This window comes from Saccopteryx bilineata, chromosome 5 (assembly GCF_036850765.1).
Source record: "Saccopteryx bilineata isolate mSacBil1 chromosome 5, mSacBil1_pri_phased_curated, whole genome shotgun sequence".
In the NCBI taxonomy this organism is placed as follows: Eukaryota; Metazoa; Chordata; class Mammalia; order Chiroptera; family Emballonuridae; genus Saccopteryx; species Saccopteryx bilineata.
The window spans coordinates 215017681-215030279 of NC_089494.1; the positions used below are offsets into that span (position 1 = coordinate 215017681).

The 12599-nt window shown below is 34.9% G+C and overlaps 1 protein-coding gene across 1 annotated transcript in view; it reads left to right on the forward strand.

The window, feature by feature from the left end:
• The first annotated feature begins 637 nt into the window (after positions 1–637).
• Positions 638–12599, forward strand: part of LOC136306644 (transmembrane protease serine 11C-like) — a 72869-nt gene continuing 60907 nt past the window's right edge. Inside the window, exons 1-2 of the mRNA XM_066233091.1 lie at positions 638–693; positions 9760–9878. Coding sequence (XP_066089188.1) covers positions 638–693; positions 9760–9878 — 175 coding nt within the window. The remainder of the gene's footprint in view (positions 694–9759; positions 9879–12599) is intronic.

Genomic DNA, 12599 nt, shown 5'->3' on the forward strand with positions numbered 1-12599 from the left:
TACTAGTTAAATTTTTATTTCTTTTAATTAAAAATCAACACCCTTTGGATTTTAAGGTATAAAAAATTCTTTAACGAGCACTAGTATTAGGGTCACTGTAAAAATTTCAAGAAGGAATTCATCAAAGGAAGATATATAGGTTGAAGGAGACAAGAGTGTTATGAGTTGGAGAGCATTCAGATACTAATGGAGGGTTAGAGCTTGGACAGCCATTGGCCTTCCACCAAAAAGCACTAACAAAACTGCCAAAAATGTTGGAAGCAGATTCAAAGGAGTGAGAAGAGCTGCTGTTTGCCTCCAGATTCACAAAATGCAAAAACTATGTGGGTAACGGCTCACTGTCCTTCTCAAACCAGATGACCCTACTGCTTGCTCATTCACAACAACTGAAAGTCTTAAATTTTGCCTCCACTTGGATCATGTGATTAGTTATTATTTATAGAGTAGTACCTATACAGCTCATGTTTTACTGATGTAAAATTAATTAGCAAATGCTCAGAAAGCACTTTGAAGATGAAAAGTTGTGTGTCAGCTAAGTATTATCATTATACCATTGTCATAAAACACATAAGAGTCACAGGGTCACATAAGCTAAATAGATGGAGAATGACTGTACCACGCGGCACTCGAGGAGAAGATGGCAAAGGAGCAGCCTCCACGGAGGGAGCTGTCATGGACACCCCTACAGAGCAGGTGGGCTTAAGTGGGAGGGGTGGGTTGCGGGATGGCCTGCCGTGGCTCTCTGGGTCCACTTTCTAAAATGACCAAATTAAAGTAGCTTCATTTATACTTTATATTTGTTAAAAACAATGTTACTCTTTCAATTATTTTATGGAAATAAGAGCAATACAAAGCACTTGGGAAAAACAAGAATGACCAAGATCAATGAAGTTTAATCATTAGAATCTGTTTTGCTTGTGAATTATTGTGAAAAATCAATCACAATTTTACTATTCATGAAAAGTGTATACATATATAATGGCTGAAATTGCTGAAGTAAAATTGGGAGATTTTGCTTTTAAAAAGATAATTTCACTTAGAAAATGTAAAGAATACAAGATAGAGACATCTATTTCTAATGCTGTATGTTGATATCAAGACAATATTTGTGTTCATAATATGCTGTTTTACCTATAGGAAGTTTAGGTCTTAATTTTTAATTATTGAAACATCTCAATGCTTCCCTGTTATGCATTTTTAGTGGTATGATTTAACAGTCTAGTAGGAAACAGGAAGAGAGGATTTTATTCCTTCCTATTAGCATGTCATATGTTCAGATAGCATATCAGCCTAAAAGTCAAAGAAGTGTGTTGGCTGGTTACATAGAACACAAAGATATGCAAATAATTTTTATATTATGATTTTTAATATAATAAAAATAACACAAATATAAATGTTCACACACACATTACAGTTGTCAAGGTAAGAAACATCCAAACTGTAAGAATATTTATGGTTTATTTGAGCCAAACTGATGACATTGACAGAAAGCAAAATCTCAATAGACCAAGAAAATGATCCAGAAAAAATGGCAGTTTCACCACTTATTGGATACATCAGAATCAAAGGGGAAGAAAAAATGGGACTATATGAAATCCATTGGTGGTAGATTAGGGAGGCAGCAAAAAGCAAGGAGGGGAAATCCCTGGGATTGGATAAAAAGCAAAATATATAAACACACATATAGGTGTGTGGTTATAGAATTGTAAACAACTAACATTTACAGCACATAGAAGTAGTATGTGGGGAAACAAGGTAACCTTGAGGGGCTCTAATATTCTCTGATCTGCTGGGAGATTGTGCCCTAAGGAATCTGGAAAAGGAGGATTACTGTAATATTCCAAAGCCATGTTATCAGGTATGTTATCTTCAATGCAAAAACACAATAAACAGGTTCAGTTAAGGTAAAATTTTACCTTTTTTAAGAATACCAGCCTAGGACATGACAACCTGCCATGACCTGCTTTTAGTTAGAAAGTTTTCATTTCAGACCATCCTAGGTGACTACTTTGGGACTCTAAATTTGTAAGGTTGCCACACATGTCTCCCTGAGCTTGTCAGGTTTAGGATGTGGCCCCTCTTTTGTCCACACAGTCTTTTCTGGACTCCAACAAAATGCATGTGTTGATAAACCCTTTGAGCCTGACCCACATTTTTAATAAAAATTTTAGATGAGTTTTCTGATTTTGGTATCTTGCCAACAGCTAGACTCTAAGTAATGAGTATAATATTGAGCAAAATGTAACTTCTCAATAAACAGCTTAATCAGTTATTTTATATATTCACTTTAATATTTAGATTAATCAACTATAAGAGAAACCTTTTATCTGAAACGTATTTCATTAAATTAAGTTACTGTTAATCCTTTTGATTTAATTAACAAAAAAAGCTAGTTAAAATATTTAATCTTGATTTCCAAGTAATGTGTTCTATGTCCTTCATGTTAATTTGCAATGTTCCTTTTGTTCCATAAACAACATGAGAAATCAGACCCTGGTTTTGTCCTTTGAAGGAATTAGTGTTTTTCTAAGTGCAGCTCATCAGCAAAGCCACTGTTTCTAAAATCTCTAAATAATCCTCAATATCTTTATTATCTTATCATTATTATACCTAAATGGTTTCAGAATACATTTGATGAAAAAAGTTTGGAAAATTAAGGCAAGTTGCTAAAATCAAAACATTTTTTTATTCTTCACTTTAACTCACTACCAAGACCCAATTTCTAATAATAAGTATAGTCTATTTTTCCACCAACATTCCACATAACACTTGGAGAAAAATGAAATTTGTCTAACATTGCTTTATGAGACATTTTAAAGAAAATAATCTAAATGGTGACAAATTTAAATTTTTCCTTTTGAATTAGAAATATAATCTCATACACACACACACACACAAACACACTGGAAATCTTCAAATCAAACCCTTTGCAAGTAGGAAGAATATCTGTATCTTAGAAAACTCAGGTGAGAATGACAGAAACAAACAGTTCACCTACCTTTAAATTAATTTTTATTTATCATCATAATTTATATTTATAAATGAAGATGGTTAAGTCACTACAGTGATTTTAGATTTTGACTGTAACATAAGAGATTTACTTTTTTTTCTGGAGATCAGGAACAAATGCTAATCTTAATTCTAACTCAAACCCTAAATATACTAATAACAATCAGAGGAAAAATCACTATCTAGAATCCATATCTTCCCTACATCTGAAATGGCATAAAGAGAAAATATGGCTTTACAATTTTCCCTTTTTTGAAATTAGGAAACCAGAATGGTGATTTGCAAAGTTTATTCCACCTCTAAAAAGCTATGCATTTTTTATTCTAGGAACTATACATGGGAGGTAAATTTAAAGTCAACAATACTCCCTATTATTCAAATTCTGTTATAGAAAAATCACTGTTACATCACTGTAAAGACAAATAAGGGAAACATTAAATGAAATTTATCTGTGTATCCATAGGCTGAAATATTGTGTTGTCAACATTTAATTTTTCTGATATACAAATGTAGTATTTTTATATGGTTTATTCTATTAGAAGGACATGGTTGAGGAAAATAGAAATATATACTCCAAATATTTGCTACATCAAGTTTCACACTCCATATATCACATTTTTTCTTTGAGGTTTATCCCATGGTAAACTATACTGAGTAAAATATACAGATATATACCTGTAGTATGGAACAGGTTGCTTTAGGATAACATACTTATCTATAGGAAATTAAGTTACAGGGTTTTATTATAACATTTAGTCAGTTATCTTTCCAAAATTTTAAACATTATTTTAGACTCAGTAAGGGAGTCGATCAGATTGAGAAAAAGTGTGTTCTTCTAAGTTTTTATGTAGTGAGTTGTCTTTTAGGTTTTTTATATTTAATTTTATTATAAAGCCAAAAAGTTCATGGGCATCATATTTCTATAGAAATATTAATATATTCATTTTATGTTCAGGATGCAAACATAATTTGAACAAAATATATTTAAATTGTCAAACCTTTTTTTAAGTAAAATATAATTTCTAAAAAGATTTAGAGTTGGAAATTTTACCTGCATTAGAATATAGTTAATATTATCTGTTCAGGAAATAGCACCTGTTGAGGAAATAACTGTTAACTAAGTAAAAAAAAATTCCCTAAAATATATTTAATTTTTTGCAAATAAAAATCAAATTAATACAGGTGATTAGTATTTAATATAGTCACTTACTGCTCACAAATATTAGGGGATATTTCATAATAAATATGAAGTGATAAAAAAAGAAGCATTTGGTTTTTTTCATTAAACAAGAACATTAGAAAAGCAAACACAAGTCAAAGAAAGTTTCTTGATTATGCAAATGAGATGCAAAACCAACTTTTATTTTATTGGCGAAAATGCACTATACAAAAGGCTGAAAGTACTGGAGTATCGGCAAGTTCCCTAATCCCTTAATTTTTGTGAGCAGTGTATGTTGAGTTATATATTTACATATATATAACAAAATAGCAATATGTAAAAAACTGAAATGTACAAGTAGTTTTACAGTCGTTCATATAAAAAACTAATACAATAATTAATAAACTAATACAATAATAAATAATACAAGAATAAATTGTGTTTTACATACAACTGTAAATCTACTTTTGTTCCATCCTATATATACAAATCTATGAGTAATATTGTACATATGGGTATATAGTATACAAAGTATACAAATAGAAGAATTTATATTATATTAATATAAAATATATAAACCAAATATAAAATAAAAGGTATGTATTATGGGATGAATTTTATTTTTCAAAATTTATATGTTGAAGCCCTAACCCCTCATACCTCAGAATGATGTTAGTAGTTGAAGATAGGGTTCTTAAAAAAAAAGGTGCCCTGGCCGGTTGGCTCAGCGGTAGAGTGTCGGCCTAGCGTGCGGAGGACCCGGGTTCGATTCCCGGCCAGGGCACACAGGAGAAGCGCCCATTTGCTTCTCCACCCCTCCGCCGTGCTTTCCTCTCTGTCTCTCTCTTCCCCTCCCGCAGCCAAGGCTCCATTGGAGCAAAGATGGCCCGGGCACTGGGGATGGCTCTGTGGCCTCTGCCTCAGGCGCTAGAGTGGCTCTGGTCGCAACATGGCAATGCCCAGGATGGGCAGAGCATCACCCCCTGGTGGGCAGCGCATTGCCCCATGGTGGGCGTGCCGGGTGGATCCCGGTCGGGCACATGCGGGAGTCTGTCTGACTGTCTCTCCCCATTTCCAGCTTCAGAAAAATGCAAAAATAAAAAAAAAAGGTAATTAAGTTATGAGGTTATTAGGGTGAACCCTAATCAAATATGACTGGTATATTTATAAGAAGAAGAAATTAGAATACAGATATTCTACAGAGGGAAGACCATGTAAAGACACAGGAAGACAATAGTCATCTGTAAGCCCAAGAGAATGAATGGTTTCAGAAGAAACTAAACCTGCCAACACTGTGATCTCAGACATTTGGTCTCCAAAATTGTAACAAAATAATTTTCTGTTGTTGCAGTCACCAGTCTGTGGTACTTTTTGGCAGTTCTTACAAACTAGTATAATATTTATTATAGTATATAACACAAAATTAATTTTGCAGTTCTCACCTTTAACATTAGCAATCTTTCTCATCATTGTAAACCCCTTGCATACCTATCAATACTTGGTCGGCAAACTGCGGCTTGTGAAACACATGCGGCTCTTTGGCCCCTTGAGTGTGGCTCTTCCACTAAATACCATGTGCGGGCACTACCTCGATTTGGAATGTACCTATAGTTTAAGTTCAAAAAATTTGGCTCTCAAAAGAAATTTCAGTCATTGTACTGTTATTTGGCTCTGTTGACTAATGACTTTGCTAACTACCCTAGTCCAATACTTTGCACATAGAAAATAATAAATATGAATACAATAAATTATTTAACTTCTAAAACACATATTCTCAGCCCCGGCTAGGTAGCTCAGTTGAGCATCAGCCTCATAAGCTAAGATTGTGTGTTTGATACAAGAGTTAGTCAGGGCACATACAAGAGTTAACCAATGAATGCATAAATAAGTAGAATAACAAATTGATGTTTCTTTCTCTCTCTTCCCCTTCTTCTCTCTCTTTAAAAATCAATTTTTAAAAAAGCCTTTAAAAGACATATCTCTGTTTATGCTAAAGAAAAACATAATTTAATAACGTAGAAACAGATACATTGGAATAAAGTTGCCCCCAAGTCAAAATAATATGGTAATTTATTCTAAAAGTTTTTATTATTGTTATTCACTTCCTCTATTGCTTTCATTTAATGCCTATAAAATATCTGATAAGTCTGTGAATAATAATGAGTAAGCCTCCACAGCTTCTGAAGGCTGTTTTGATTAAGGCAATACAAATGCTAACCAGAGCCTCAAAATATTAACAGTTACTCTAAATGTAAGTAGTTTAAATATTCCATTTAAAGACAGATATTAACAGAATGGATTAAAGATATATAACCTTAACATATGTTGTTAATAAGAAACTCTCTTTAAATATAGTGAATAAGGCAGGTTAATAGTAAAAGGATGGAAAAAGAACAGCCATATAGCATTATTCAAAGGAAAGCAAGACTTGTTTATATCAGCATCAGATAAAGTAGAGTCTGAAAGTTACCTGACAGAGAGAGACAGTATATAATGATAAAAGAGTCAATTTATCAAGAAAACATAGCAACCCTAAAAGTGTATATAACAAACAACAGATCAGCAAAATATGTGAAGCAAAAATCAAAAAAACTAAAAGAAAAGATTTAAAAATTCAAAATTATAATTGTAGACTTCAATGACTTTATCTCAAAAATGCTAAACAACCAACCACACAGAAAAAACAATAGAAAAACTCAACAACATCATCAACCACAGGATCTAATCAACATTTATTTAAAAAAAAAAAAAAAACTCAGCTAACAACAGTAGAACATGTTCTTTCTAAGGATCCATGGAACATATGCCAAGATAAACCAAATGCAGTGCCATAAAACGAACCTCAACATATTTAAAAGAACTCAGATCATATATAGTGCATTTTTTTACCCACAGTGGAATCAAATTAGGAGTATAATTTTAACAAAATAACAGGGATATCGCAAAAAGACTTGGAAACTAAATACATTTCTAAACAATTTATAGGTCAAAAAGGAATACTTAGTGGAAATATTAAAAATATATTGAACTACATAAAAATGAAAATAAAATATCAAATTTATGAGACACAGCTAAAACAGTGCTGAGATGAAAAATACAGTATTAAAAACATGCATTAGAAAAGAGTAAAAGTAGGAAATAAATAATCTAAGCTCACACTAAAACAACCTAGAAAAAGATGAGCAAAATAAACTCAAAGCAAGCAGAAGAAAGGAAATAATGAAAAGTAGAAATTAATAAAATGAAAACAGAAAAACAATAGAAAAAGCCATAAAACAAATAATGATAATTAGAAAGAAAATCAATAAAATTGGAAAATCTCTAGGAAGGCTAACAAAAGAAATAATTTTAAAATTAACTATATCAGAAATTGAACAGAGACCCTGGCCGGTTGGCTCAACGGTAGAGCGTCGGCCTGGCATGCGGGGGACCCGGGTTCGATTCCCGGCCAGGGCACATAGGAGAAGTGTCCATTTGCTTCTCCACCCCCCCTTCCTCTCTGTCTCTCTCTTCCCCTCCCGCAGCCAAGGCTCCATTGGAGCAAAGATGGCCCGGGCGCTGGGGATGGCTCCTTGGCCTCTGCCCCAGGTGCTAGAGTGGCTCTGGTCGCTGCAGAGCGACGCCCCGGAGGGGCAGAGCATCGCCCCCTGGTGGGCAGAGCGTCGCCCCCAGTGGGCGTGCCAGGTGGATCTCGGTCGGGCGCATGCGGGAGTCTGTCTGACTGTCTCTCCCTGTTTTCAGCTTCAGAAAAATACAAAAAAAATAAAAAATAAAATAAAAAATAAAAAAATATAAAAAAAAAGAAATTGAACAGAGGATCTCTGTTTATACCTGTAGACATCAAAAGGATAAAAAGGGAATACTACCAACTCTATATGCATATATATGATAACTTAGACAATATGGACCAATTCCTTGAATAAACACAAAGTACCACATCTCATTCAACATAAGATAGACCTTTTTAATAGACTCATAACTACTTAAGAAAATTTAAATTGTAATTTTTAAGCTATACAAAAAGAAATATGCACTGTGGTTTATTCCAGTGATGCAAGAATGGTTCACTATTCAAATAATTTTAATATAATCCAACATACTAACAGGCAAAAGGAGAAATTTCACATATCACTAGATATCAAAAAGCACTTAATAAGATTCAACACTGTTTCATGACAAAATCTTATGAAAATAACACTAGAGGGAAACCTCCCTAACTTAAAAATAAACATCTACAAAAATTTCCCAATAACATCATAACTAATGCTGAAAGACTGAATGCTTTTCCCTTAAGATCAGGCACAAGACAAATATGCCCACTCTTATCACTCTATCAACACTATACTCAAAATGTATCCAAACTTTAATCTCTTTTTATTTCCTCCACCTCTACTACCCTATTCAGGTCAACATTGTCTTGTGCTTGCATTATTGTCATCACTTCCTATATTGTTGTTCTGCCTTCACTTTTATTCTCTAAAATTTACTGTCCACATACGTAGTAGTCCTTAAAATCTCATTAAGAAATTAGGGCAGACCCTGGCCAGTTGGCTCAGTGGTAGAGCGTCAGCCAGCATGTGGAAGTACCAGGTTTGATTCCCGGCCAAGGCACACAGGAGAAGCGCCCATCTGCTTCTCCACCCTTCCCCCTCTCCTAGTGGGCACGCCAGGTGGATCCTGGTCAGGTGCATGCAGGAGTCTGTCTGTCTGCCTCCACCCAACCCCCCAACCCCCTTCTCACTTTGGAAAAATACAAAAAAAATAAAGAAAGAAAGAAAGAAATTAGGGCAGAGCATCATAATCTTCTGTCCAAAGACTGCCAATACTCCCATTTCACTAAGAGAGAAAGTCAATGTAATTAAAATGATGCACAAGTTCTAAGTGATCTGGGCCTTGGTAGCTCTCAGAGTCTCTTACCACTTTTCCCTCATTCACTGCTACAGCCACACTGCTCTCCTAACCATACAAGGAATGCCTCGCCCAAAGAGTCTTTGACAAGTTGTTTTCTCTGCACAAAACATTCCAGAAATCTCTGTGGCTAACATCCTCTCTTGTTTTGAGTCTGCTTAGAGTTCACCTTTTCAGTAGGCGTAACCTGACTATTCTATTTAATGCTGCATCCTAACACCAACACCATCTCACACACACTCCCACATTTCAGGTCTTCACTTAGTTCTACTTTTTGTTTCCTACAGAACTTAATATTGTTTTATCAGTTATGAATTTTATTAATTATATTAATTATGCTCTCTGTTGCTGACTATCTTCCTTCACTAAACCATAAGCTCCATAAGGAAAGAGGTCTTTTCTCACAACTGTGCTTACCATATAGTAAAATATATAAAAATATTTGTTGACTAAATAAATTGATTTTAGTATTACCGTTATGATTCATGTGTGCTGAAAAATAAGCAGGTCAAATATTATTTTCACTAATTCTACATGTTGTTTTCCAAGTTCAGCAGTCTGCAGAATCCATAATTAATGATAAATAACATACTTTTACATTTAACATCAAATCAGTATTTATTTCTGAGAGAGCTCTATATCCTACTCATATTAACACTTGTTTTCCTGTCCTTTTTGCTCAGAATAATGGAGTCAAACACAAAAATGAAACTAACAAGGTGTGGAAAGATTACTGTGGGTATCATAGTAATGGTGATTGCTGCAGTTATCATTGGACTCATTGGTCATTTCATCACTCATGGTAAGTACTCATGACGTCCGACTTTCCAGTTACACAGATTTAATTTCCCATTATTGGAAAGTTAGGAGATTTTAGAATAGGGGAAGAAAAGAAATCAGACAAGATTATTTAGCAGAGATAAATTCTTATAGTTAATAATATTTATTGCAGTCTTTGTTCTATAGCAACCATTGACTTAGGGCATTCTCACTCCAGAGATTTGTTATGCTCTGTGTGTGTGTGTGTGTGTGTGTGTGTGTGTGTGTGTGACAGAAACAGAGAGAAAGTCAGAGAGAGGGACAGATAGGGACAGATAGAAAGGAAGTGAGAGAGATGGGAAGCATCAACTCTTTTTTGTGGCACCTTCATTGTTCATTGATTGCTCTCCCATATGTGCCTTCATGGGGGGGGCTACAGCAGAGTGAGTGACCCCTTGCTCAAGCCAGTGACCATGGGGTCATATCTGTGATCCCAGACTCAAGCCAGCAACCCCACCCTCAAGCTGGTGAGCTCGAGGTTTTGAACCTGGGTCCTTCACATCCCAGTCCGATGCTCTATTCAGTGCACCACTGTCTGGTCAGGCTGGTATACTCTTTTTTTTAATTTCTGGTAAAGATTTAGATGTGAAGAGTACATTAATAAATAGTCATAGTCTTATACTGTTGAACTTATATAACTTTCTGAAGAGATAATGAATGAGTTAACAAATATAAAAGTTTACAATCTAGAATACCAAGTTAAAATTTCTTACTATAAAAACCTTTAAGTAAAATCTATACAATGTTTTATTCTCATGAAATTTTCTCTAAATTGTATTTTTTACTAATGAGAATTAAAAAAGGAACACTGTGGCCTGACCAGACGGTGGCGCAGTGGATAGAGCATCGGACTGGGATGCCGAGGACCCAGGTTCGAGACCCTGAGGTCACCAGCTTGAGCGCAGGCTCATCTGGCTTGAGCAAAAAAAGCTCACCAGCTTGGACCCAAGGTCACTGGCTTGAGCAAGGGGTTACTCGGTCTGCTGAAGGCTCATGGTCAAGGCACATATGAGAAAGCAATCAATGAACAACTAAGATGTTGCAATGAAAAACTGATGATTGATGCTTCTCATCTCTCTCTGTTCTTGTCTATCTGTCCCTATCTATCCCTCTCTCTGACACTCTCTCTCGCTGTCCCTGTAAAAAAAAAAAGAAAAGAAAAGAAAAGAAAGAAAGAAAGAAAGAAAGAAAGAACAAATTTTTCCATATTTTTCATAAAATAGAAATAAATATATGAGATCCTCAAGTTTGATTTTTCTTAAAAATAGCTCTTTGGGCCAAGTTCTCTGTGTCCTGTGCTCATCACTTTCTTTCACTCACTCTTTCCTGACCTTTTCAAGGATGATGACATTTCTATTAAAAAAACTATTTCTACATTCTAATTTGTAGAATTTGTTTAATAATAAAGATAAACAAGTACTGTAAACTCAGTAATGGTTTTAAACAAACTTGTATTTAATTAATTATATCAACCTATACTTGAAAATCAGTAATACATATATATATACACAAGAATCATTGTTTATTAAGTCTAGAAGAACACTGCCTAGTGTGTATATAAATATTGCCCCTAGAATCATCTTGTGCCCCCTATCCTATATATATAATTCATGACTCACAGATTAGAAAGTACTGCGTTAGAGCATTGTATTTTCTTTGGGGGGGGGATTAGAAAAAAAGCTGTCTAGTTAAATAAATATATATTTCCGGTTATAAGGGGAAAAAGATTTACAATGAGCAAAATAGAATAGTACATAGTGGAGTAAAGAGGCCATCTCCCCAAGAACTAAGTATTTACTACTGTCTCTGCTTCATTTTCAATGCATACCCTTCCATAAACACAGGCTGACTGCTTGTGCAAACACAATCATTAGGTACATTGTAATGCCAGCTGCTACCCTGACAGACCACAAGTCATAGTCATAGCATATGCCCATAAACCTTTTATTTTTTAATTTTTATTGATTTTAATTTATTGTGTTTACATAGATTCAACTGTCCCACTGAATATATCTCTCCCCACCCCTGTGTTCCCCTCAACACCCACTTACCCCTTCCCCCCAACCCCCCAACACCTTCTCCCCTTTCCTCGAGGATTTTCTGTCCTGCTCTCTATAATGCTGTGTTATGTATATATAATTTCACTAATCTCTTTCCTTTCTCTGATCTTATCCTCTCATTTGCTTTCCCTCTGATCACTTTCCCTCTGGTCCCTTTGATCCCACCTCTGCCTCTCACTCAAGACATAGACACAGAACCTGCTGTCTTTCATCAAGGGTATAAAAGTGTCAGGAACCGGAGATGGGCTTTGAATCAGAGACCAATATGACTCTAAGAAGACCCTCACAGATTCAGAAGTACAGTAGACTGAAATCTGACTCACACCTAGACTATCTAAAGAGCAAGAGAGTTGGAGCTTGTTTAACAGAGTAAAAAGAAGGTGATACCCTTGGACAGTTTGAACAACCAGAGTCTTTGAGACAAGTAATGTATAAATGTTTTCTATGAATTAGACATAGACCATGCAGAAACAAGCCCTATTATCTTAGGTCCCTTCTAAGAGACAACCTGGAATGATAATCAGATTCAGGTTGAAGAATGGAAAATATGTTCAGCTGTCTAAATGCTGAGAAAGGAGTAAACTCAAACAGGAATAGTTACATCTACCTATAAAAGGGAACTGTAGTAGAGACATCCCAGCAAT